At 47.2% G+C, this 27,462-nt stretch overlaps 3 protein-coding genes across 4 annotated transcripts; 1 reads left to right on the top strand and 2 right to left on the bottom strand.

The window, feature by feature from the left end:
* Positions 1-49: 49 nt before the first annotated feature.
* LOC6548885 (cerebellar degeneration-related protein 2-like) lies at positions 50-3,016 on the bottom strand. 2 transcript variants are annotated; one of them, XM_026980293.1, is made up of 2 exons: positions 2,724-3,016; positions 50-2,662 (listed from the first exon to the last, which is right to left on the bottom strand). In XM_026980293.1, the coding sequence occupies exon 2, from the start codon at positions 2,619-2,621 to the stop codon at positions 252-254; it is 2,370 nt and encodes a 789-aa protein (XP_026836094.1). In that variant the 5' UTR covers positions 2,622-2,662; positions 2,724-3,016; the 3' UTR covers positions 50-251. The 2 variants fall into 2 exon arrangements, with proteins under 2 accessions (XP_026836094.1, XP_001974127.1); XM_001974091.3 differs by having other exon boundaries at positions 2,738-3,013.
* A 460-nt stretch (positions 3,017-3,476) lies between these two features.
* On the top strand, positions 3,477-4,724 carry LOC6548884. The gene has a single exon (XM_001974090.3). The coding sequence runs from the start codon at positions 3,574-3,576 to the stop codon at positions 4,396-4,398; it is 825 nt and encodes a 274-aa protein (XP_001974126.1). The 5' UTR covers positions 3,477-3,573; the 3' UTR covers positions 4,399-4,724.
* Positions 4,725-7,455: 2,731 nt separating this feature from the next.
* LOC6548883 (probable nuclear hormone receptor HR38) lies at positions 7,456-11,284 on the bottom strand. The gene is made up of 4 exons (XM_026981040.1): positions 11,213-11,284; positions 9,648-10,751; positions 8,475-9,555; positions 7,456-8,246 (listed from the first exon to the last, which is right to left on the bottom strand). Exons 1-4 carry the CDS (start codon positions 11,231-11,233, stop codon positions 7,990-7,992), a joined length of 2,463 nt encoding a protein of 820 aa, XP_026836841.1. The 5' UTR covers positions 11,234-11,284; the 3' UTR covers positions 7,456-7,989.
* Between the last annotated feature and the right edge of the window lie 16,178 nt (positions 11,285-27,462).

The following is a 27,462-nucleotide window of genomic DNA, read 5'->3' on the forward strand; positions in this document are numbered from 1 at the left end:
GTCGATTTTTCTTTCGAAACTTTGCTGGAATTTGGTTGAATAAGTGAGATTTCTGTAGGTCATTAAATAATTTATTTTATCATGCTGAAATACAATTTAATTTCCGATAATAGTTATTTAGTTAGTGTAATTTAACTGTCTATACATGAAAAAGCGGACTAGACTGCATGGCACACACAATTTAAAAATGGTATAATGCCCTATGGCTAGAATGCACTGTATAATTGCTTATTTACATTCTCTAAACAAGTTTACTTTTGACGATACTGATGATGATGACTCTTTCGAATGTTGGCTCCATGGTGTTGCTGTCGCTGGGAATGTGATCTTGTGGGCCCGTGGTCGCCGGCATCGGCCCGGCGCAAAACTTCGGCGTAGGATAAATCTAACTTTTTAAGTTTATGTAAATCTTGCGATACCGTGTTATGATAAAACTCAACGCCATTTAGCTCTATTACTCGTCCTCGAGAAGTCTGGGGAGTATTCATATTTTTGTTATAGATAACCATTGGTGAGCCATTCCAGTTGCTTGACGATGGAGTCGTCCGTCTGCGATTGCTGCGTCCAAATTCCGCATTCAATGTATCCGTACACATCTTTGAGCTGCCTTGCCCACCACGGTGGTTCATGGCCAGGGGACTGTTTCTGGGAGTAAATTCCCGTGAATTAAACAATTCGATGCGATCTCCAGATGAGCTTTGGTTTCGGTGCTTTCGCCTGTTCTTTTTCTTAATGCCGACACCTACGGTTAGATATTCGAGTGGTTCGCGCTTAAGTGGAGTAAGTATCTGGCCGTTCTCCCTTATTGGCTTCACATTTGATTCGCCGACAGTCGTTTCCTTCGAGGAGCTATTTAACAACGTAGATTGCGTTAAGGACGATTGGTTTTGTTGGTTTCGGACCTCGAAGATGTGTTTTTTGGCTGTTTTGCGCTCCAGTTTGGTAACGCACTCCGACATTGCAATGGACTGGTTGGATATAACTGAGGAGACGACGCTCTGTGTGTCGTCAATGAAGTCGTCCGGAGATTCTTCCCTCTCGGGTGTTACCGGGGGTACTTTGGCCGCCACCAAGGGCAACTTCTCTGTAATCTGTGCGTCGTCATGTAGGGACGGAAGCTTGTCTTCTTCGTTGTTATCAGCTGCCTTCTTGAGCACTCCAAATATCTCCTTGAAGAGCTCCCTGTATTCCGGGCGATTGCGGAAATGAGATTCAATGGGACTGACGTCGTCATAAATACTGAATTTACAATCGTTTCCATTACTTATTGAGCAGAGGAAGTAGCTAGGTCGCTCGTCAGTTTGTGTATATTTGTTGCTAGTTTCATCCGAGAATCCCGACGATGTAGTTTCTGATTCCGAAAACTCGGTTGGAGTGCGCTTACGTGTTGAGTCCAACATAAGGTCAGATTCCTTTGAGCTGTTAACAATTGTTTCCGGTTTTTTGCCTTGACTGGATTCTGTCATGGTTTTTCCCTCTGGATTGCTGGTGAAGTTGCTCTTGACCGCATTGGAGGTTCTCTTCACTTCCACCAGAGCTTCATACTTCTCGACTAGATCCCGATAGGGATTTGGTTTCTCGCCAGAGTTGGGATTAAGGTCCTCGGAAATCCGAAAGCGTTCCTTATAATCCGCAGCACTGTTATCGCACTTCGAGGTGCTTTCGCTTAGTATGCTGCGATCGTCATCTTCATAGATTTCTTCGGTTGGAGCAATGGAGGACTGATCATCCATATTGGTGTTACTTTCGTTAATATCCCTCAGGCAGCGACTACACATTTGGCCTTGTCGCACGTCGTCCAGGAGGCTAAACTCCTCGTGCATCGACATTGTTCCCTCATTGGCACTGTTCTCTAGCAGACGACTCTGCAGACCTTGGTTGTCTTGGATTATGGTCACCAGCTGCTCCTCCAGCTCGGTGCACCGCTGCTGTTCGGCCAAGAAGTCACGTTTCAACACCTCCATTTCGCTGAGCAGCTTCACCAATTCCTCGTTGTCCTCACCCTTAACGGCGGTCCGCTCACACATGGTGGCATTACTGAAGGAGAGATCCTCCAATCCGGTCGAGTTCGCCATGGCCATGACATCTAGTTTGGAGAACTCCACACTCTGCTCCTTGCACAGCGATTGAATGCTATGACTGGACACAGAACCCTCGGCTGAATGCTGCATTCTATAGCGTTCCTGCTGGTATTGATCCACCTTCCGCCGCTCGGTGCTTAGGGACTGTCGGACATCGCTCAGAAGTTGATTCAACTCCTCGCAGCGGGCTTCCAGGACTTCCGTGTTGGTGGTCAGCGTCTTTATCTGCTTCTTGTCCCGGTTCTTCTCCAGATTAAGCCGCTGATTGGCGCGCTCCAGGTCCTGAATGCCCACTTCCAGCTGCTCGTAAACCTTAAGTCGTGAATCATTCACCTCGGTCATCGCATTTATGTGCTTGCGAAGGTGCAAGATCTCCAGTTCCTGCTCATCCCCCTTGATTTTGTACTCCTTGATGAAGGTTTCCAGCTCCTTATTGCGTTCTAGAAGCGTTTTCCCCAGCTCTGCTGCTAATTGTAGGTCATCGAGCATGAACTGTGATACGTTTTCACAGCCAGCCGAACCGTGATTGGATTCCTCCATCTTGGACTTGGACCTTTCTAAGCTTTGGCTTGATGCGAACTCTGGCGAAAATTGAAAGATTTAATCGATTTTAGTTCATTTTGCAGCAGAGCTTTCTCGCACAATTCGGCAATTACTTGTCAAATGTCCTCTCAATGGTGGAAAACTGCTACAACAGTAACTTTTTTACTGTTTCATCCCCAAAAACAAAAAGTATGGTATTGCACCGACTGCAGAAAAAGCCCTATGTACTGCGGTGCAACTGCATCTACGTATAGATAATTTGTGGTTTTTATTATACACAGTCGACTGCTGACAAAGAACAGAAATGCACTTCCTTGCAGAACCGGAAATAATTTGTAATAGGATTAATCGCGTTAGGGGGATTCCCGAAACAGATAGGGATACGGTTTAAGCTCGCCTTACTTATGCAACGCCTCACAATTTGCGTAATAAATCAGTATTGTATTCTCAAATACCTACGATGCCTAGATGTATAAATATATATTTAAGCTTTTTATGACGCTTAAAAAAGTAAGCCATATTGCGATGGAGCAATACACGAATACCCTTATCTTTTTTTTGCAATTTTTCATAGGAAAATTAATTATTCGAAGGGTTGTATCAGGTAATAATTTTAACTTATTTAATTTAAGTCCCCATAAATATAAGTCGCCTTATAATTAAAGATATTATAATTAAAAATTAAATATCTAATCTAAATATTATAATATCTCAATTAAAAACATATTTAAGGAGTGCAACCACAGATAAACGTTAAAAACTATATGTTAAAACTAAGAAATATTAAAATATTTAAGATTGGTCATTAATTGACGCTATCTTACCACCACAACGGTAGTTGGCATGCCGTAATTAGCAACCACCGCCTGGTCACACTAAGTGACCGGCATTCTTGTTTTGATTTTGTGTTTTCATTTTTTCAATTTTTCGATAGTATGGGCCTCCCGCCATGCTGTACGCTCTAGTAAAAGCAGCGGAACTTGTGGATCAGGTCCTGCTGCGTCCGCTGGCCAGCGTGATTGATGCAGTGGTCACCGGCGTGTACTACTTCCTGTGGGGTAGCTACCTCGTCGGCTACTGTTTGGTGGAGGGCAGCAGGAAAGGATGGAATCTATTGCGATGCACGGTCTGCGATATCCACGAGGGCTTCCGCAGCCTGGGCCTGATCACGCTAGATGTGACGGATTACTTCTACTCCGGCACCAAAGGCGGGCTGAAGAATGCCTGGGATTTTGGTCAATGCATAGCCCGGTTCATCTGCAACTTGCTCATCGAAATGGGCGATTTCATCTTGTGGATGTTAATGCTGCTGCCGAGGGCCGTACTATTTGTCGTGGACTGCCTCCTCGACTTTGTGGTGCACTCCATAGTGGCCCGCGGCTTGAGCTTGCTGAACAGTGCGTTCCGGCTCTCGATAGGATTGGCCCTGCTCCTCATTCTCTATATGTTCCGGCGCTATGTGCACCTCTTACTCATCTACCTGCTCCAACGCGCCCGCAACGAGATCTCAACCAAGACGCAAAGCGTTTACCTGTGGACCGATCACCAGCTACAACGCTTCAAGGCGAATTTGAGGAGTGATTCAGAGAACGCAGGATCCCTGAGTCGTGAACGCTGTGTCGTGTGCATGACTCAGAGCAGGAACGTGGTAGTCATGCCTTGCCGGCACCTCTGCCTCTGCAAAGAGTGCTCACAGCAGCTGCAGCGCCTATTAGACGACCGCTGTCCTGTCTGCCGGCACAACATAACGTCATTTCTGCAAGTTTACGTTTGATACAATCTCTTTTTATCATTTTCCCCCCCTCCAAACTTGTATATAAGACTGCCAATCGGATCTAGGTTATAGGGAATTATCATTGGACTGAGAAGGCAACCAAATGACATTGGTTGAAGGCCATTCTAACACAAAAGGAATACCAAAATCTTCTTAACTTAAGCATATGTAAGCATATTAACAAAGCAGAATCCTCCAAACAGACAACAACTTTCAATGCGGCTTTTACATCCCTAACACCCAAAATAACCAGTAAGACACGTAAATTTGTTTTATGTATTTATTTCAAACCAATGAAAATATACGATTTGTTTTGTATACATTTATGTAAATACGGTTTGGTTTTGCGTATAACTAATTTGCTCAAAAGACAGATATAGAAAAAACGTTTATTTTGGGCTTACATCGTTTAAGTATATAATTTAAGATTAAATCGAAATGAAATGATTCGCTTTGCTTGGTATCGTATTGCAGAGATAATTGAATTGCAAGATATAGGGGTTTCTTCATAACATTCATATGATTTGGATACTTAACTGGTAAATGAAACGATCAAATAAGAGTAAGTTGCACAACTGGCTATATAGCATTGGTAGTGCCGATATCTATCAGATATCGGATATGACATTTGTCATAGCGTCTATAGGTTTCACCTCTCCTTCTGCTTCTGCATCTCCTAGTAGTGGGCGCATAGTTGGGATGGATATTGTATAGCTTAGGTTATCTGTTGTGTGGTTGGGTGTATTGGGGAAGTAGCGTCCGATGCACCAATATACGCTCCTATTGCGAATGGCATTATCTTTCGAAAAACGTCTAATTAGGCTATATAAATTTAGTTTGTGCCGATTTCTGTTGCTTTTCAATTTGTTGTATAAAGCTTTATGCGCCGCATCTAGCTTAATTCTATCCGTTACATAGTAAAATATATATGTTAATGTGTGTATATTCTTTAATAGCAATATTAAAAAGTTCTCGTTTAAAATTGTTTCATCGAAAAATTTCACGTTTACTGTTTTTGTTTCGTTTTGTAGCTGTATCTCAAAAATATGAATCCACACTTGACATTCACGTAGTAAATATGTATGCATTTATAAAATTACAAAAGAACAATAACCCAAAATATATGTATATGCTCGCTCTGGGATGGCCATATCCAGCTATAGCTATAGCTTTGTACATAACTTGTAAAAGTCGTCGCTCTATTCAAAATATATGTGTGTAAATATGCATGTAGGTTTGATGTTTCCATGTTGTGTAGGTACAAAGTAGGTTCCTAAAGCTAGATATATCTCTATAATATTCATATTCATATTCATATTCATGTGCATGATTGATACTCAATGTTGTAACGGCTAAAATGGCATCGCTTTGAGGGTTTCGAACCCGAACCTATCTATCATCTCGTTTCAAACTGATTTGGTCACCTAACTGTTCCTGTGTCATCCGGCTTATTATCGCTCCCAACCGTTACAAGATCAGGTTTATCTAAATTTTTCGGTTATTTAAGGTGCGTTTTCTTATGAAATATTGCTCTATGGTAACTAAACCTCCAGCTACCTAGGATGTATGTTTGTTGGTTGGTAGGTTCAAGTGAGATGGGTCGCTTTGAAACTCTACATGTGGTTTACCATTTTTCAGGCATGTTACTATTACATTTTTGGAAATATCTTGTGTTTGGTTGATGTAATTTTGCAACAACTGGTGTTTGCTGCTGGGAAACTTAGTACGTCCCGTTTATAACGATCCATATCTAAATGTAATTCCAAAATGTCCCATTTCACTTAAACCGCGCAGGTTTATTTTTCATAGCTACAACTCAGCCGCATGCAGATCATAGTTTATACTTAGTTTAGCTTGGCCTAGGTTCTTCTTAAAGATGGTACAAAATCTAGTTGTCGAACATTTGATGTGCTACATGGACAATAATTTAATAATGATCTATCTAAATTGTATAGGTAATGCGAACTTATTAGCCACACCGACGCCCGGGCTTGCCGAATATTAAATAGATTTAGTAACACTTGGGTTTCGGTTCTACGTGTTCCGTGCACTCGAAAGCTTGAAGAGATATGTTATTCACTTTGGGGTTTTGTGTTTTTGCTCTTAGTTTGCATTTAGTTGTAGAAGTCTTCAATTTAACACATAGAAAATGTCTTTCGTTAATACGAACGTTAATTGGAAAGTTGCTAAAGACTGGTACTTTGAAAAGTCCTCGTAACATACCTTTGAAATATTTGCTATCTAACGGTCTTTTTCATTTTTCATTTTTACTTTTACTTCTTACTTTTTGTTACGAAAGAAAAGTGGTACGTATAAAATAAACCATACAAAAGTTAGACATAAAAATATATATTTATGCGTGTATATATATTATAGACATATATATAAATATATATAGAGTTCAATGCCAATCTATCACAAAATCACATAGAGGGGTTTTCTATCGAGATAACACACATATAGAGAGGACAGATCCAAAAATCCACATACGATTCTTTGAGAACTTAGATGGAGTGGTCTAGGATTGAATAAAGTTCTATTCTCGTTTGGAACGTACGAACTACGGTTATACAAGGATCTTGGATACCGAATACTTGGGCTTACGCTACAGATTATTATATATATTAGATCGTATTTAGTAGCTTATGAGCTAGCTTGTGTGTTTGTGTGCAACTCTCTCTGTGTCAGACACAATCATCACAAAAAGGTACTTATACTCTCATTGTGCACTGGTTGGTGCATTGATAAATCGAACAGAATAGTCTTAGGCTATAACTATTAGGACCTTAGTCTAGGATTAAGCCGAAATACTTGGTTGGGCTCTCAACTTTATGCGGGTCTTGATTACCTCAGGGCAATCACGGCTTTTATATGATATGATAGTGGATTTCCTCAAAGTTCTCCTTTAGCTCAGAACTTTGAAAAGAGTGGTAGGCTAAGAACAATCTAAGGCTAAGGTTATCGTATTTTGTCCCAATTTGTGCAACTCAATGGGGGATTTCCTTGAAGGAAACCGCTGGGTCTATCATATAAATTATATAACACTACTGCTGCACGCTTTATTTATTTATTTGTTTCGCCTAAATCAATTGACTAGAAGTTAGCAAAAGGCAAGAGAGCAAGAGAGTTCTGTCCGTTCGGTCCGTTCTGTCCGTTGTTTGTCCGTCCGTAGTGCCGAATGCGGTTGAGCAAGCTTCGAAGTCCTGGGATGGAAAGTGTTTCCATTGCGTGCCTGGCCGTTGATTCCGCTTTTGACAGTTGAAATTAAACAATTTAACAATTAACGTCAACAAGTTGGAACTCGCGGTGCTGACGAGTCACGCAGGAGCCATAGGCTGTGCACTGGAAACCCTCTCTCAAATATTCATGTCCGTAATTATTGAAGGAGCCGGGGCTGTCCGGCAAACTACCTAGCTCTACTCTAGAGATATGGCCTGGGTCCGCGTTTGCTGTGGTGAGATTTATTTATTTCAGGCTTCTGCCAAAGCTAGTTGGGTCCTACTGGGTCCTTCTCTGCATATCTTAGGAGGCATAACTTAGGGGCTAGTTTAAGGAAGCAAGTTGTGATGATACGCTTGATCGCTCGATCGCCTAAAAGGGCAATGTGGTGACGAACATGTTCTCGATGAGGGCTGGCGCGGGCACCAGGTCCTCCAGTTTCAGGTAGAAGATCCTCTGCAGTCCCTGGACGCTCAGGGATCGCAGCTCGGGCAGCTTGCCCAGTAGGCGGCTGAAGTAGTGCTGCTTCTTCTGGGCCTCGGCATTGTAGGTGACGTGGTCGCGCAGACTGCCGATGATCTTCATCTGCAGCTGCTCCACCTTCTTGGGCTCCCGCAGGCCGTGGCGTTCTGAGGATGCAACAAACCAATAATGGGGGAAATATTATTGTGGTTCGAAGTATTATTTCTATCTTTAACTTCTATCAATTCAATAAGATGATCAAGTTAAGGGCAAGAATAAAAGACTAGGAACAGAAGTTTCAGTTTGTATATGTCAGAAAGAAAGCGTATCTTTGCAAATAATCTGAATGGCATTTGCTGGAATTTCAAAATCCTTATGTAAAGGGCGAAACCCACCTGTGATCAGGGTGAGCGCACAGAGGCAGGCGAAGGCGGAGATGTCGATCTCCAGGTTGTGCAGGCTGCGGCTGAACTCCATGATGTCGTTGAGCCACTCGCCAAAGGACCGCAGGCACTGGGTGCGGTGGAGCACCGTGCCATTGCAGAAGATCAGCTTGGTGTCGTCGATCCTGGCGCGATAGGCCAGCCGCAGGACGAACAGCTCCAGGGAAGCGCTCTGGAAGAGCAGCTCCTGGTCCTCCGGCAGGAGATCAAAGTAGCCGGGAATCTTCTCGGCGAACTGCTTGATCACGTCCACGGAGCTGGTCAGCAGCTGGTAGAACTGCTGCACCTTATCTGCCTCGCTCATCGACTGCTCCTCGTAGTGGCTGTAGTCCAGGCACGAGGGATCCGGAGTAGTGTCCACATGGCTTCGCACCAGAGCCGTGATCAACGAGATGGGCGGCGATGGCGGCGACTCCTGGGGAGATTTCGGTTTCGAGGGCAGCCTGCCCCGCCGTCCCTTCAACGAGTCCGTGCGCACCACTTCCTTGACCATGCCCACGACCAGGCACTTTTGGAAACGGCAGAACTGGCAGCGGTTGCGCCGCCTCTTGTCCACCGGGCAGTTCTTGTCCGCCAGGCAGACATACTTGGAGCCCTTCTGCACGGTCCGCTTGAAGAACCCCTTACATCCCTCGCAGGTGCGCACTCCATAGTGCTGACAGGCCGCGGTGTCGCCACAAACGGCGCACAACTGCGACGGAGCCTGGAGCAGTCGGCCCGCCTGGAGATCCGCGCTCGCCGGCGAGCTGGCCGCCGAATTGGGCGCCGAGCTGAGCTGCAGAGCTTGGGCATGGCAGTGCCGCTGGCCCAGCGTGATCTTGGCCAGCTTTGGGCTCTGCGCCGAGGCTCCGGCTGGCGAAACGGTCCGCTGCACCGGCAGCGATGCCCGGCGAACGGGCGGCGGTCCGCCCACCGATGGGGAGGAGATGGTGGCCGCCGCCGCGGCTTCCACAGCTGCTGTGGCCGCGGCCAGCTCCGAAATCGTGGGGAACGTGGGCAGCGAGTAGCGCTCGCCATTGTGCGAGGTGTAGTTCTAATGGAAGAGAGCCGTTTATGGCAGTTAGTAATATGCCACTATCCGTATCTTAAGCAAAGTATCTTAAAGAAATGTGACTTTTCACTTACATGTTGCTGGTAGCTCTGCTGCTGCTGCTGCTGCTGTCCGTAGAAGTTGTCCGCTGCGGACACGCCATTATATTCGTAGAGGGAACTCGCCGAGGAGCTGGGCGACAGGTTGGCGCTGGCATTGATGGCATTGAAGTGGCCGTGGTAGTTGTAGCCGCCACTGTTGTGGCTGTTGCCCGCGTTGTTGCTGTGGTTGCTGTTGTTGCTGCTGCTGCTGGGATGCGACATTTGGGCCTGGGACTGCAGGGTGTGCAGCTGCTGGAGCTGGGAGGGGGCGGGCGGACTGGCGCTCCAGCCGCCGGAGAGAGGCGGGAAGCAGTCCTCGTCCATCTTGAGGGTCAGCACCTGGTCGGTGGGCGTGGGGGCGGCGGTGGAGGAGGAGGACGCCTGCTGGGGGCTGCTCCCGCTACTGCTGTTGTACTTCAAGGAGTAGGTCTCCTGGAAGCTGGGCAAGCTGCTGCCGCAGGACAAGGGCCCACCGATGGGCGAGATCAGCTGGAGTTGAAGGTGCTGCTGCTGCTGGTGCTGCTGCTGCTGCTGTTGCTGCTGCTGCTGCTGCTGCTGCGCGTGCAGTGCAATTGCCGGATCGCTGCTGGAACGCAGGCTGAGCAGGCAGAGCTGCTGCTCCTGCTCGGAGCTGAGTTGCTGCTCGGGGATCGAGGACAATCGCTTGTCCCGCAGGCACGTCAACTTGGTGAGATTCTCAATGGAGCTGGTCAGGTCCTCGGCGGGATTGTCCGGGTAGCCGCTGGTGGTGGGCGAGAGCAGGGAGTTGTTGGAGTCCGAGGGGAAGAAGAGATCCGAGAAGAGTTCGCTGTGCGACACCACAGACGCGTCGGTCAGGTTGCTGATCAACTGATCCTCCTCATGGGAGAGCAGCGTCTCCGACTTGAGCAGGTGTTGCTGGGAGTTCCCAAGTTGCTGCTGCTGCTGCTGCTGCTGCTGTAGATGTTCCTGCTGCTGCTGCTGCTGCTGCGGCTGGTTGTGATGCTGCTGATGGAGGAGGTGGCTATGGAGTCCAGCTGCCGATGCCGACGTCGTGGAGGTCGTCGCGGCGGTTTGCGTGGAGAAGTTATCGAAGGGCGACAATGAACTAAAGGAGCTCTGCAACGAAAGACAGTCGCGGGTCGAATGAGTTAGTGAGCTTGCGGCTCCTGACTAGATATCCTAGCCCTAAGGGTGGAGTCTAGCTCTTCCGGCCTGCGACATGCGCATTTCCCCCGGCCATCAGCCGGCTGCCATTGGCTCCTTGGTCGGCAAAGCCACCCCTGTGGCGGCAGCTCCGCGCTGATGATGATGATTCCTAATTGGTTATGCTTATGCCTAGGTGTTGTGCCAACACAACGCACCTAACAATAGATGGCTAATTGCCGCTTTCCTCCAGAGGAGTCGCCTCCTAGCAGCTGCCAATTAGCGCGGCCATTCATTTATGGGCTCGCCAAATTTGCATGGGTTTCTGTTGCAATTTCCACAAGTGGCATCTCATTTTCAATTACACAACAAAAAGCACTTTGACCTGATGCCCGTACTTAAAAGGACTAACTATCAGGATACTTTCTACTTACATTGGGCTGCAGCAGTAACATGCTTGATGTCGCTTGGTTAGTGAGCCTCACTTGGCTGATTTTGGCTGCTGCTGCTGTTGCTGCTCCTCCCGCTTCTGCTGCTGCTGTTGCGGCTGCTGCTGCTGCTGTTGTGGCGGATGTGGCAGCTGCTGCTGCTCGGCTGTCAGTTTTCGCGGCTTTCAATTTGCCCGCGACGAGGGGTTTGGATTTCCTGGGCTCAGTGGTTAATGCCGCTGCACCTGCAAGGATAATTCGAAGAAAGGTCTTAGCCATTAGAATGCGCGGAGTCAAGTGGGCATGAATGCCACACGGAGTCCCGGGGGGCAGCTTATGCTAAATGGCTGGTGAAATGCCAAATCCGCGCTGACTGGGCAGATTCATATTGCTGCCGTGCTGATGTTGCCGCAGCTCGTTGCCCAATTGTCTCGCGTTCCACACGCAAGCGGCGTATCGAATGTCTTAATTAGAAATGTCTCCATAGGTATCCATACATTTGGATGTTTCTGCGCATCCCCAGTCGCCCAGAGACACCTCCTCATTGTGTGGCGGGGTTGGCCAAGAGGCACGCTCACGCTGCAGGCAGCAGCCAAGCTTGCAACTTGCAACTTGCAACAAGATGCAAGATGCAAGCAAAGGCTTAGGAAACAGAGCTGAGCGAGGATCACAGCTCCATCGCCGCCTAATGCGGCACATAAATGTAATAAATTGTGTTGTCCGCTGTGGCACGGCTCGGATTTGCGGCCTGCCGCGTTGCGGGTGTTCGGGTTTTGATTATAATAAATATTTTGGCCGCCTCGCGTTGCAAAAGGCAAGCCAAAGTTCGCGGCGCCCCTGCGAAATCATTTTTCACAATTTGCATAATTCACGCTGGAAATCGGAGACCGCGTTCTTGGCCAAGTGCTATGAACCAAAAGTGATCACTTTGGCGAAGATCATCCCATCTTTGGTGGCACATATCATTTGAAAGCAGGAAAGAGTGCAATTAATGACTCAATATTACCTGAATTAAGTATTAAGCAGCTCATAAGCTGTCAGCGAATTCTATTAGCCATCAATTAAGCCAGCCAAGAGAGTCGGACAAATGCTCACATGGATTTTGGCCATGTTTTTCATTTAATCTTTTCCACGGATTTTCCCCAACTCGCCGACCGCTGGCCGCCTGACCCCCCTGACACCTTTTATCCGCGAGAATTAGTTATAACCGGCAACACCGAAAATAATAATCGCAGCCCAGCAGACTTTAGTGTCTTATAATATTTCCTAACGTGTCTTGTCTCGGCTTCAGTTTGACAAATTAATAAATGTTGCTGCGGCTGCTGCGGCTGCTGCGGCTGCTGCTGCGGCTGTCGTGTCAGTTGACTGGGACAAAGCCAAGAGTCGCGAGGCAAAACAGAAAACGTGGACACAGTTCAAAGGGGCAGTCATAAAAAAATAATGGAAAAGGTGGGCGATAAGGCAATACATTTATATAGATGTATTCATGATAGGTGAATGAAATATTGCACAAAATATGTGGACAACACATGGGTTTAACAAACGTTCGCTTTCTGAAAAACTTTAATATAAAGTAAGCAATCAACAATCTGCATAAATCATTTAAGCACTGGAACATCTTCTGCAATTAGAAACCATTTTCGGACTCCACTAGAATTTCCAGTTTCCAGTTCCGTTCGAAGCAATCAGCGGATCGAACTGCAGCCAAACGCATAACTTGGCTTTTGGGTGGCTGGTTGGTTAATTGCAGCATTTGGCTAACAAAAACATTTGCTGGCTCTCCCAATTTGGCGCATTCTTGGGCTGTGGGAAATCCGCAAATATTTTACATGTTGCGTAGAATGCGAGCTTGCAAGTAAGCAATCTGTTTAGGCCCACAAATTGCCGTGATATAAGCGCATCTTCCACTTCGCATCGCGCAGTTGACTGAAAATGGAGAAAAGGTCCGAGAAGTCGGCGGTATTGCATAAATCAATCAAATTGTCTCCCACTCGGTCGTTGCATTGAGTAATAGATCCAATTTCGATATGAAACAGAAACTGGGGTTTCTGCTCTTCTCCAGTTTTGTGTCTTCATTTCTGGCTCTCGGGCTTTGCACAACTTTAAATACCAACCCCATTACCCATTACCAATTTCCATTTTCCAGTACCCATTACCCATTACCCATTAAGCAACGGAGATGGCTAGCACAACAATGAACAACAATTGATGAAAATCGACAATTAATAGTGAAAGTCTAGGCCCAGACGGAGCATCATCATCAAAGGTACTGCAGGAAGTTGGTCGCTCGGGACTGAAGACCCAGACTGCAGACTGGGGACTCCTCCATGTCTATTAGGCCAAGAGTCTGGCTTTGTCGCTGTCGTGGATTTCAAAGGCGATAGCATCGAAGCCGCCAAGCCGCCAAGCCGCCAAGCCGCCAAGTTGCCAGGTTGCCAGGTTGCCAAGTTGCCAGTTGCAGCCGAGCAGAAAAGCGAAAACCTGCCCCAAAATGAGTAAACTCCTTTGGCCGGAGACCGATACCGAGACCGAGCCGAACCCGAGACCCATTTGTATACTTCTCACAGATCTTCACACGGCGACGGACTGTGGCACCCACTGACTCAATGACTGAGTGGCCGGGCATGGGCCGTTTTGACCTGGCCAAAAAGTGAAGACGGCTCGCATTACCATTTCTTTGGGTCACTGCGCACAGTTCCCCCCCCCCCCCCCCCCCTCCCCTCGCCACCCATGTCAGTTTCGGCAGATGCCTGCATGTCCAGCTCCATTGATCAGGTCCCCAGTGCCTCCACCTCCACCTCCAACTCATCCTCTGACTTGGTTGGGCCGCAGTTCAAAGTACAGAGCTTGCCAAATAATATGTATTAGCCGTATTATATAAAAAGAAGAAAACGAGCGAAAAAATTAGCCAGCTTATGCAATGGCCTCCTCATCCCCCTGCATCGTAATAAATTTGTTAACGAGCCGGACAGAAAATCCGCAGCGTTGCGGGTCCTAAACAATTAGAAAATCCCGCTCTTCGGGAAAGATGCTGGAAAATGCATATACACTGCAATGGTACTACCCAGCCCAAATTACAGATTTCCTAATGCTATTTGCTATTTGCTATTTGCTACTTGCTCTGGGCCATCGACAGACAATGCCTCAAATGGGCAATCTCGAATGTTTATCGCGCACTCTTCCCGGTAGCATTTTGGCAGTAGCCCACGGTAGTTTCATTCAGCATCTTTTATTTCCATTTTATTGGCTTTGTCCGCAGAGCGCGGAGTTGGGCTTCATCTTCGATGAATTGCTTTCTAAATGACCCAAGGCCATGTTCGGAATGATATTTCATATTGATCTGGGAGCACGGGCAGGCTCTCCGGCGGAGGCATTGTTTCTGGCCAAGAAAGGTGTGTTTATGGGCAAGACAACAAAGAAAAAGCAGCGAAAAGCATAGAAATGTGGGAGCAGCAGCGATCTGAGCGTGACTCTTGACATGCCAATGAAAGAAAATATTCGATTCTCATTCAGGGAAATGCTCACTGTAATGTTTCGTGGAACCCACTGATTGTCAGCTTCTTGGACAGCACGCGCATGTAGTAAAATGTGGTAAAACAAAATAACAAATCAATCAGTATTTCGCGGGAGTCCTGAGCAACTTAATGGCATTCGTGCCCGCCCGCCCCTCCATTTTGAGGCTCCATGCAAATCCCCCACTGGTAACTAATATGCAGTTAAGCGCTGCTCGTTTAATTCAGATTTAATGGACGTTCGGGGCATAAAGCCAACTGGCTATCACTGGGGGATAAGGTTGCACTCGCACCTAATAACGCCGTACAATTAAATGTAAGCCGAAACTGTGTCAGCCATGTTCGCAGATGCAGATGCAGATGCCAATGCCGATATAGAACTAGCCGTGGCAAAAGGTCGAAAGTGTTGGCTATCAACTGTCGAGATGAACAGCGACGAAATCATTAAAAGACAATAACATTGTACAAGAATTTCAATTGAGTGAGTCAAGATCGAAAAAAGCGACGGGACAGAAAATCGCTTGAAATTGTCGCAACAACTCGTATAAATCTCTTTGCGCCACTTTGAATGCTAAGTAAACCAGCGGGGACCACGTCGTCATCGGTTTTTAATCGCTGCAAAAATCACCGAAGGCCATCTTGGACATTTCATAGTCGCAATACCCAGCTCCCCCAGCTCCCCCAGCTCCCCCATCCCCCCGTTTTAAGCCAAATCAAAGCGAACCAGAGACGACCATCCGAGCGGATTGAAGTCATTTTTGAGCGCATCTCAACCAGTTGTATCTGTATCTATATGTGTATCTGTGCCCGCTTCTACCCAAATGCCTATATCTGCGTGTTGGCCAATACCTGTGCTTGACACTTGTCGCCAGCCTGCACTGAAAGAAAGTTAGCTGCTTTTCAAATGCGGGCTTCGAATGCGCACGGTGCCTAAAACACTTTCTGTGCCGCCCAGTGACCACTGTGCGGATTCGCTAAATTAATGAGAGGAGCAGGCAACTGCAATCCGAGCTGCTTGCCAGTGGTGGAGGCATTAGCATGAAATTCTAATAAAGGAATTCTGCCGTTAAGGTGTTGGCCGGGATCAGTGCAGATGCCTGCGCGTTGTGTAAACTGGTTTAATTGAATTGTTATATCACCGGCTTCATCATCATCGATGCCAGTCTGGGTTCTTTTTAGTCGCAGGCCGAAGAGAAGTGGCCAGCATCTGACTCATACCTAACAGATACATCTACATATGAGTATCTTTCAGTAAGCTGAGAAGGCCTGACTTAATTTATTCCGCTTGGTGTGCACGAGTCTTGGATGGTCCCAGCCACATTGGAATCGGATGAATATCTTTATAAGAGTATATTGTATTTGTTTCTGTTTCCAAGAGGATATGCCTTGCTTATGATCATATAATGTATGTTTATGCATATTTATTTGCATAGGCTGACCAAGTATTGTACAACCATGACTCCCCCAGCCGAATTTAGAACACCCTCGCCCTCGATCGATTCTCCACTCCCAGTCGCAGTTCCAGCTCCAATCCCACTTCCAATACCAACGCGAATTACCCTACTAAGGTCTGGGTTTCCCCACATTTATTATACAGATTGAGCCGCCTAATTTGCATGTTGAGCGGCGCCCCACCAAACTCGGCTCACACTGGCGGGTCAAAGGTGGCAGTGCTGCATGATGCTGCAGTGCATCAGTGCCAGTGGAGCTGAGCTGCTGGTGCTGGTCTGCGCCTTGGCTGCGCCACCGACTGATTGACATGGCTGAGACAAAGATAAATAAGCTGCCAGTTTTGGAACGCCGCTTACATAATTACGGGCATGGAATGGATTTTCGCTAGCTTTCTGGCAGAGATTTCTCGATCGGTTGCCAGGCGCATCCGACTCGCAAAATTGAAGCCACCAAAGAAGGTGCAGCTGGGCTCGAGGTGGGAAACAAATGCACAAAAACGTTGGCAGAACCTTGGTATCTCAAAGAATGCGCACTAGAAAAGAGTCAAATTTTAGCAAGTTTAATGTATTATGCTTAACACCGTGTATTCCGTATTCAAATATAATGTATCTGCAAATGTAAAATTGCCCATTAGAAGAGGTTTTTCTGAGCGTTTTTGCCAAATCCCCGAAATATCAGCAAGCCATCAAACACGCGACGTCTGCAGTAGATGTATCTGTAGCTGTGTCCATGGGTCTGTGCAACTTGCAACTCCTGCGCTTCGGAGTCGCATTAGTGCTACTTCCAGCTGGCTTCTCTACCTTTTTGTGCCCATTGTTGCACGTTTTGGTTTTTCTTGCATTTGGGTTTCGCTTTCATTCGCTGAGCAAACATGTGGGTGGGTGGCGGAGGAGGGGGAGGGGGATCGGTGCCCCAATCGATTAGCCCCCGCACCCCCCAGTGTCGCAAACGAAGCGGGCAGCTCCGTGTTTTTCCCAGCAGGTTGCAGCAGCCACAACACCAAAGGCAAAACATGCATTAAAACGCCAATATTGCCTTTTGTCTTGCCTTCGTATCTGCGAGATGCACCCAGCCCCTCCCCCAAGCGCCCCCTCTGCCCCCAGTCCGCGCCAAGTGAGCCTAACCCATATATTTGTCGTTTGGGGGCTATGGCTGTAGCGATGCTGTGCGATTTGATTTGGTGTAAGTACGGGAAAACGGCTCGAACCGAACGCTTGCATATCTAAATTTGCGTTTTGTATCTGCCAGATACAATAGATTTATCTATTTGGGAACTGGCCTGCGCGCCGGCTAGGAGCGCGGAGATTCTTGGGAAAATCTTTGCGAAAGAGCAATTGCTGGTAGGAAACAAAGGGCGTACAAGTATATAGTAATAGCTCGAAACTCTTTAAACTCCACTTCCTATTCACCTCTTCACATTAAGGCGCTCGTATATCTAGAAACGCGCACATGTCGAATGGCTCGGCGCATCCTGGCTTCCTTATGATCTTTTAATAGCTCGTAAACCCGCGACTCTTTCACTTTCATTTCGCCTTTTGCATTTAGCATCTTGCATTTTCCACAGACCATATTTTGATAACGCCCACGCCGGCGAGGCAACGGCCATTGGCGCCCTGGGAAACACAAACACGGTCGTCAGATCGTCAGGATCGGCCACTATATAGTGGCCCATAGCACATGCACATCCCCATTTCCATTCGCTTGGTTGGAGCCAAAGTTTGGCCTGCCTTTTGGGTTTTTCTGCGGCGTGGTGTGGAATTCGTGGCATCATCATCATCGGCGTCGGCAACAACTTGACTCTGATCCGAAGTCAACTTGCTGCAGTTAAAGCGTGTCTTCAAGTCTGTTATTAAATCAATAATGAAGCACACGAATCGCCCCGGAGCCGCATCGTCATCATCATGGAGATCGGGCTACATCATTAGCACTAGATGTGGCTGGTGTTGCTGTTGCCATTGCTGGTTGTCGGCTGCGGTGCCACACCGGCTGACACACAAAAACATCGTGGAGTTCACGGAACGCACCCAAAAGCCAAGCTCCGTTTTCCTGCGATTTTCCGTTCGTTTTGGCATTAGACAAGCTTTGTTTTCCAGCACCGCAGTTGCTCGCTGGCTGGCTTTTCGGGGCGCTTCTCCCCGAAAGAAATCGAACTCGAACTATTAACTTATTGCAGTCAAAGTCGAGACGTTTGCCATATTTCCTCAGTCTTCCGTCTCCGTCTCCGTCTCCGTTTCTGTTTCTGTTTCTGTTTTGGTTTTGTTGCCAGTTTCTGGCGCATTCCAGCCACGTTTGTCGCTGTTTCGGGCTCGGCAAGGTGTCGGGGTTAACTAAGGTGTGATAAATTTCTGGCATCGATAGGTCGCCCCACTCTTGGCGCTGGTCCTCCACTTTGCGTCATAATTGTTTTATTATGGTCGTGTGGGGCAAACTCATTCTCGTCGTGAGCAAAGATCTGGTTTTATTTCTGGGCCTAATCTCTTTTGGGGCTTCTCACAGTCCGCTGCAAAAAGAGTCGTCTTCTGACCCCCGCAGTCGGCACTAAATGCAATTGGAGCCACTGCTTCGGCTGCAGTGGGGCCTCGATGCCGTGAACTCACTACCTCTACACCATAGTCCTCAAACACTGCGAAAATTCTCCACAGAAGGCTTTCCACCGCAGTTGTCCAGTGAATTCGTTGCTGCGACACCTTTTTCCTCATCCACCCACGCAAAAAGTAGTTGCGCCTTCGATTTCCCCGAGTTTGTTTTCTTTTTTCGGTGGTAATTAATGGGCAAAGACAACTTCGGGCTCTCAGGTTGGGCATAAAAATTTGTCCATTCGGCGGATGCTGCTGCATCTGCATCTGCTGCTGCTGCAGTTGCAGTTGCAGTGGCAGTGGCAACACGCAAGCCAAAGTTTGTTTGTCTATTACTTAATTGCCAGGCCAACTGGGGGAGAGGGGAGGGGGAACTGCAATAACAATTAGCGTGGCATTTTAATATGCATTATTGCTGGAGAAGATCGCAAACTGATTTCCCGCCGAGGCAGCAGAGTCACGACTTTGCAGCAGGACGACGAGGAAGCCATCTCCAAATGCGTTTCGTATATTTTCCCCAAATCGGTTGCATTTGGCGGGGGAATCTTAATTACACAATTAATTTGTTGAGGCATGCAAATAAGTGGCTGGGCCAAAACGGAGCTGATCTTGGGTACACACTCAAATCCGCTCTGCAAGCAGCAGATTCCAATGGGAAAACATAGTTTGTGTTGCAGGCATCGCTTTTGAAGTCCCAGAAACTCGTCACCTGCCGAAATCAACACCAATAAATTCCTCTTCTGTTTATTTATAGCAAACATTTTGGATCTGTTAATTGTTCGCCTTGATTAGCTGTGCAATCCAAGTAAGCCGACGCCGCTATAAAAGAAACTACAACCGCTGCCCGAGAAAATAACGATAATCTGCCCGATGACAGCTCACTGAGCAGCGACACGCAAAATAAAGCTGTAAGAACAGCGCCAAATGTGTAGTGTTTTTATGGGTTTCGGATAAACCAGTCGGCGCTCCATGGAAGCCGACACAAACAAAGCCAAAACAAACAAAACAAAAACTGGCACAGAAAAATTGATTACAATTTAATGCTGCCATTGCAGTCGAGGCCCAATTTGGCCACTCAGCGCTTCTCCGCAAGAATGCCTAATGTCTGCATCTCCTGTCTCTAGCGGATTGGCCAGCGCCGAATGAAAGCAAAAGCCAAGCTAAGGCTGAGATATGGCCAAGTTAGGAGCACGAGCAGCGGCCAACGCGAGAATAAATCACCACCAAGCCAAGTCATAGAAGAGCGGCAAGAACTGCGATGATGCGGCGCATGCGCAGCGCCTCTGCCGAGTCTACCCTGTCAGAGGGTATGTGGACTACCAAAAGCCATAATGAGACATTATACACATAAACTACATATAAATTATAGCTAAATTAGTTAAGGTAGATACTCTGCAGCTGAGCAAAAGCGAAAGTCTGAGAGGAGGTTCCCTTTGGAAGAGCATTTGGAGCCTGCTGGGGTCCCATCGCTCCTTGGAGCTACTTTGTAGCTCTGCTTTTATGGGTCGGAATGCTGCGTTTGGTTCTAAGGCCGATCGCTCGGCGTTTTGGGGCTGGTGGGGAGTGGGCGCCACTCGGCTCGTAAATTCAGATACTAACTATAGATCCGATCCGATACGAGCCGAACCGGTTGGTTCACTTTTACTCTCATCGCCGGCGGAGCGCCGTTGTTGGTCGCATCATGGGTTCTCGGACCCTCTGCCCTCCGCCGTCGTTTTGGATCTTAATTTATGCTAATTGTTCCGAGCTGGCAACATCAATTGGGAGGCAGCACGCGAGAAACGCAGTCAAATGCGATTCCGAAACCATCGCCATTTATTTTGACTCTTAATTGGAAGCCGAAATTCGTTAGACCTTCGCGGATCGGAACGTTGTAACAGGCACAAATCTGTGCCTGCGTTTTTGCACGCATTTCTTTCGCCGCCGTGGATTGATGCACAAGGTCGGAATCCGTGTCTCTTGATCGATGCACAATTGCCGCCAAGTGATGGCTGCCGCTCCAGCGATCCACTTGGAGCCGCAGCGATCCGCCGATCACCGATCAGCGGATCAGCGACTTTGCTTATGGCCAATTACAAAAACTTGCCCCATAATTCATCGCATTTTATTTTTATTGTGCTGAGGGGCTCTTTCCGTGGCGCGTCAAATGCTCAACAAGGTTCTTGTTTCATCCGTTAGATCCGCCATGCACACTCACTCACTCGGCCATAAATCATCCGGAGCTGTGGGAATCGAAGTGTATCTCGGAATCCGTATCTGTATCTGCATCACTATCTCTACCCCTATCTTTATCTGCATCTGCATCTGTATCGGCGCTGCTCTGGGGATGGCGAAAAGTTCAATGTTAGAGGCAAGAGACAAAAGAATTTGCCACAGTTCAAAGCATCATTCATTATCCAATTGCGATCGAGCTGGAGCGTTTAGACCGCTAACGGTTAACTGGGCAAGTCAACTGGGCCCAGAGCCACGGAGGTCCCAGCAAATTGAATACCCGGCTCCGAAACTGGGCGCGTTTCGTATCTGCTATTTGTCTTAGCCTTTGTCTTGTTTGCTTTGCATTGGCCTGGCTAGTTAGCGCTGCTTGTTACCAATTTCTGGCGTTTCTGGCTTTTCTGGGGTTCGCGAGGTTTGTGGTTCAAGGCTTTCGCTTGGCAGTGGCTCAAAGGACGTGGATGTGTTGGACTTTCGCTTCAATGGGGAGCGGCGCTTACCTAATAATCGATCTTCCATGCTGTTTAATTGTACACCTCACTCGTTATATATCTGTACTCTGTCCAATAAATCAAAAGTAGCTAATAAAATCCTTTTGTTTCTAGTGCAGAACGCTTCGGCAAGAACTCAAAAATATCTCAATCAATGCGACATAGAAATTTATGACCCAAACGGTTTATCAGCCAAATCGTTAATCGATTAATGGATTTGCTGTACATTTGGACTGCGCTGATTTGTCATTTGTCACTGCTTAGAATTTAATAGTGTCATAACTTAGGCAAAACCTGTAGCATCTCTTGGCTTCCCAATGAAATGGATTCGATTGCAAAACAAATGCGTTAATTGAGCCAAATGTTCCCAGCTGGCGAAGACGAGTAGCGAGCAATGCCTTGGGGAACCAATACCGACGACCACAAAAGTGAAGGCTCTTGGCCTCAGACTCGAAAAGTGCATCCGACGAGCTGGCATTTGGTCAGCCGCCGTCTGAGAACTTTCAAGTCACCTGCAGATGCACACTCCGAAATCGAGTTTCGTTGACGGCTCCTAAGCATCTGCAAATTGTAACTCGCCTCTGCCGGCGGCGGCTCCAATGGAGCATATGCGAATGAGAATATAACGCTTTCAAGGCCAGAGTCCGCTCGGCTCAGTCGGCTTACGGCCAACGGCCAACGGCTTACGGCCGCGTTTCGCAACCGCGGTGGAGTTGGCCATCCAATGATGACGGCGACGAAGGTGGGCGCCCATCAGGCAGCTGGAACACAATGCGGCCACTCAGGAGCTCGGATTCTGGGGCTTCTGTGCAGCTGAAACCAGCTAGTGCCATTCCATTAACTCTATCTGTAATTCTGTACTATCTGTATCTGCATCTGTATTATTAATCTGTAGTTTCGGGTATGCTGCTGGAAAGTTCCTAGTAGTATTAAGCAGTTTGTCCAGCAGACGCGGCTCCATAATCGATGCCGCTCCTGTCCAAATGCATTGGAACTGAACAATAAAGCCGAGCAATAAGCGGCGCACACATAAAATTACACTTTCGGATCGGCCAAGTGAGTGTCCCGCAGTGTTAATTTGTGTCTAAAAGCAACTCATTAAAAGCCACATTATGATCATATAGCCAGGATTAATTAAACATTTTTATGATGCACCAAACAGTTGGGGCCGTAAAACCGAAGATTCAGATGTACCGATGCCTGAGATTCATCTTAATGCGTTCTCTTAGTAGCGCGTAAATTAACCGCCTAATGGGGAGTCGCAGAAAATATCGCACAGTATGAATATGGCAATAACGTCTGATTTGGCACAGTGTAAGCACAGTTTTATTGGCTTTAAATGAGGTGTAGGGTGTACTTTCGCAGACAACTGAATGAACTGGTGAACACTTTCGTAATGAAATGTCTCCGAGTTCAAATTACCCTGCAATCCGAATAGCTTTCTCAGCCGCTTATCAATTGAAATCTTTTGGACCAACTGGTTCCCTGCTAATCTCTTCATTGTATCTGCATTTATCACAACCCCATTCCCTTGAATTAGCAAAATGCAAACTTGAAATCATAACAGAGATAACAATCTAATATTATAAAGAAACTAAGAACTTGTTGTATTCCCGCTGCAAGCTGCACATCGCCAAGCGAAAGTGCAAATTTCATTTTATTTTAGTTTTATGAGCGAAGCGCCTAATAATTTTTCAAGGTCGGCAAACAGTTTGAATCACGACTTTGGGCTTTTGGCCAGGAAATGCGCGAGGCGAATTTGTGAATTCAAGTTTGTGAAACTGGCAAAAGTGGGAGAGAAAATGCAGATTAGCTTGAACACAAAATATTGTAGAAATAAACATTTTGGCCGGAGAGAACTGATCCGTTATTTTAATTGCAATGTTCTGAATGCGAGCAGCGAATTTATGGCAATAAGCGGTCTGAAAAATGCAAAAACCGGCTGAGTCGAAATTATGGAAATTCAAGATGTATTTCAAGTCCCAAATACCCGTATTTCGGTGAGTTTTGAGCGCGTTTTGCATCGGATGTTTGATGTCACTGCTGCCAGTTATTGACAATCTTGTCACATCGATGCCTCTCCCCTCACCTCGCCCTCTTCAGCCAAACTCCATTGCCGTCTGCTGCCCGGCTTGTGTTTGACTTGGTAATGAGACACGCTCGCTGTCGCCGCTTCAATTAAGCCAATCTTGATGCGGCTGATTGCGATGGCATCTTGGCTCGAAGCCAGCGTGCAGCTCGCCAGCTATTTTACTCGTTTCTTGCATCTTTGTGCTTTGATTATGCATAGAGATTGCCAGGCTACCGAATCTGGACAATCTCTGTTTACTGCGCGCTCCCACACGTGGTATACTTGATATTACGCATACGCAGAGTGGGACAGCGAGTCGCGTAGGCCAGTGCAGCCGTCCCGCTTCCGCCTTGACGTCACCAGTTCTATTTGCAACTTGGCAACAGCCGCTGGCCACGAACAGTCCTGCGTGGCTTTATCGATCGCCTGTGAACCCCCAGTCAAGGATGGTGGCAGTCCAAAGCCAAGGACGTCATCACTTCAAGTGCGTGTCGCACATACAGCCAAAGTTCTGTATATGCTCGCCACATCTGGCCTGGCTTTGATTTGGCCAGCTCCGTGGGCCTTTTTTCGGGCCTTAATTATATGCCTCGACTATGGGCACGAGCCCCCAAGTCTGACTGTTGTGTAATTGCATGTCTTTTGCCTTCGATTGTTGCTAATGTTGCATGCCTCAGGGGGCAGAAGTCGGTTCTTTGACGCATTTCCACCTGCGATTACTCGTTTTTCCTGGCTTAATTTATGAGCTGTTGGGCTAGGCTGCTCATCGTTTATTTATGGTTATTTATGGCTATGGGCTTGGAGCGCGCCAGTTGATAGCTTTTCCGCGAATCGCCCAAGATCTACAAATATTTCGACATTCCTGCCAAATGTATCTTTTTCAACTGTGCATCTGCCCCGCTTGCTTTTCACAGTACTATTTTCAGGGACACCCCTGAAAACTCGCGTTCTGCAGCTTAAATTCAGCACACGACTTCCAAGGTCCCGTGGAGCCGAGCGAGCCATAAAAAGAAACAAACCCAAAGTTCTGGTGGCCACAGAGGGCGTGTTGCACCAAGGACCGCTGCGGGGGGCTTGTGTGTGTGCCTTGTGTGTCCTGGCGGTATCTACAAGTGTGAAATCATCGTGGGGGCCAAACACAAACAAAGGCGAAAAGGGGCGAGCGAACACCCAGCGCACGACCTTGGCTGCCACGTGAGAGTCGTGAGGCACTCTCTGGGCGGAGCGAGGGGTGGCTTGGGTTGGAAAAGAGAGCGCCGCAGCCATGACGGCCCCGACCTAGCGCTTTTCCACAATGACGTCACAACGCCGGCGCAGAAAGTTTCCAGTATCTGTGGCCTATATATACAATGCGTCCGGCGGTGGGGGACCTGCGATGATTACGCCATCAAACTGGCGACTGGCCACTGGAAGGGGCTCGTTGGGGTCTTCGATTTTTCCCTGCTCGGTGTTATTTTTGCACGTGAGCTCCGCCGCCTCCTCCTCCTCCGCCCTGCAGTGGGCCAAAAAGGCGGCTGTTTAAAAATAGTTATAGCCACTACGCTCGGCAGAGTGTCGGTTCAGTTTATAACCTTTAAGCGTGGGCCTAACTGCCCTACGTTAGTTGGGCAATGCCGTGTTACTTGCTATCAAGTGGAGCCATGATCTGGTAAGGTGGATCAACCTCATAGCCAGCTGAAACTGCAAAAATGTCTGACCAGCTCGAGTATTCCGGTTAGTCGAGGGCAATCTTCTCCAGGCTTGGTATGTTGCACCTCCGGCGCGTCTGCAGTGCAGTACAGTACAGTCTGCCAATCAAACAGATGCGGCAGTTGCAATCTCGCTCTTCAGTGTCTGCCGCATCTTCAAGTGCGGCGACGAACGAAACGAGACAGCGAAACGCTGGCAAACACGTTGCGCGCCAAAACATGAAATAAACAGCGAATTGACAATGTAGCGGGGAAAACATGGAATTGTTGGCCACGATATTGGCGAATTCAAAATGCACTCCCGGCATTTAGGCACAAAGTAAGTAAATACAAAGTAATGCAACAAGTTACTTGCAACTCGCTCCTCAACAAACATATTTCAAAATGTGCTTGGCTCAATTGGAGCCTTAATAATTATAATTTGATTAATCAAATTCAAACGAATAGCACCGAAAACCACGTTAGAGTAGAAACACACAAAAATCTCATCAATTTGAGCCTACTCATGCGAACAACAAAAATTTGTACACCGATTCGTTGTCATTTTTTTGGTTTTTTAAATTTTTTCGCTTGCCGGGCTGCTGGCGGATTTTCCTTTTGGCCAGAACTGGCCAAGCAGACGAATCTTCTAACCCGGCAACGGAGAGCCAGCCTATTAGCACACAATTTTTGTTTGATTACAAAACCAACGCCGTTCGCACAAGGGGAAACTTGTTAAAAGCAGCTTCTTTTTTCCTAACGTTTTTTACGGCCTTTTTCACAACTCCGCGAACACATTCGTCAAGGTGGCAGCGCGGAAAGCAGGAAAGCCAGCAGCAGCAAATAATTAAAATAATAAAATTAACCAAGCAAACATTATGGACAATAAATTTTCTTGCATTTTTGACGACGCACCAATGGTTGATGTTTGGTTTTCGTGCTGTTGCTGGATTTTCCTTTGGCTTTAATTCTTAACGTGTTTTTCGGAATTTTCTTGATTTGATTGCAGTTTATGGCTTGGCCTGTTCTCGCTGAAATTTGTTAAACGTTGTGTAATGCTTTTTGTTGAATTTAATTGCAGCCTAGGTAGTTTGAATGGGAATGCAGAGAAGACGTAGGTGGCAGGTGTCCAACATAATGTTGAATGTAAAATTATTTGCAAATGTGCGGCACTAAAACAAAGCATGTTGTAACGTATGGCATTCGAAATGAGTAGTGGTGGAAATGGAAGTATGAAAATTTCATTCATGCATATTTAAATGTAATATTTGAACACAAAACAAGTTCCTAATTGTTAGTATGGCAGATTCAAGGCAATCAAACTGCCAAAAACCTCAAAACTCACAGCGAGCTCATCAAGTGCATGGCAAAATTAAGAAACAACCAAAAATGCACAAAGAAAAATAAAAAATAGAAAAACGCCACTACAAGAGGCCAACGGCCAGGCAATCCAATCAGTTTCAAATTAAGGTTTACATGTGCGAGACCCGCCAGTCGAAATTGACCAACAGCCGGCAACAAAGTGGCCAAAATAAAAGAAAGACCCGCGGATGGGGATGGGGATGGGAAGCCGTCCGAAAGGAAAACCTGTCCGCTGTCCAATCGATGTCGGATGAACTCTGGCGACGCCTCACCGAAGTATTGCATTCCCATGCCGCCGATCAGCAGATGATAATCAGCTGGTGCTACCGACTGGTGGTGGTGGTGGTGGTGGTGCAGTGGTGCTGCTGATGACACCGTCTTGGCAGTGGCTTCATCCGCCGACTGACAGCACGTTCTTCTGGCATGCCACAGTGGTGGACACTGCACTCGAAGGCAGGGGCGCTGCACAGAAATCGAAACCAAAACAAACCCAGCAGAAACACAAAGTATCTGAAAGTAGCTACCGCCTTTTGGGTGAATTGGTTAGAATGCACCTGCAGCTCCAAGGAAGTTATAAGTTCAAGCTGTTAAGCAACTTCTCACTTGGGAATTAGAAGCATGCCAAATAAATAAACCAAAAACCATTAAGGGCCAAACTGGAATGACTTCCGCCCTGGCTACACGTTAGATCCCTGAATACCGCGACCGAGGACAACTATGCGGAATCGAAAGCACTTGGAATAGTTTCATCGACCCGGGGCCGTGCTGCTCCCGATCGGCCAGAAATACCTCCAAATTGGACATCGAACTGGGCGAGAAGTGGTGCTCTAGGATGGCGGGGAAGTTGGGTATATGGTGCTGGCTAATTACGCGGCGATTGTTTAAATTTAAAACAAGGCGGACGCATTTAGAAA

Source organism: Drosophila erecta, unplaced genomic scaffold (assembly GCF_003286155.1).
Source record: "Drosophila erecta strain 14021-0224.00,06,07 unplaced genomic scaffold, DereRS2 tig00000092-arrow-pilon, whole genome shotgun sequence".
NCBI classification, from domain to species: Eukaryota; Metazoa; Arthropoda; class Insecta; order Diptera; family Drosophilidae; genus Drosophila; species Drosophila erecta.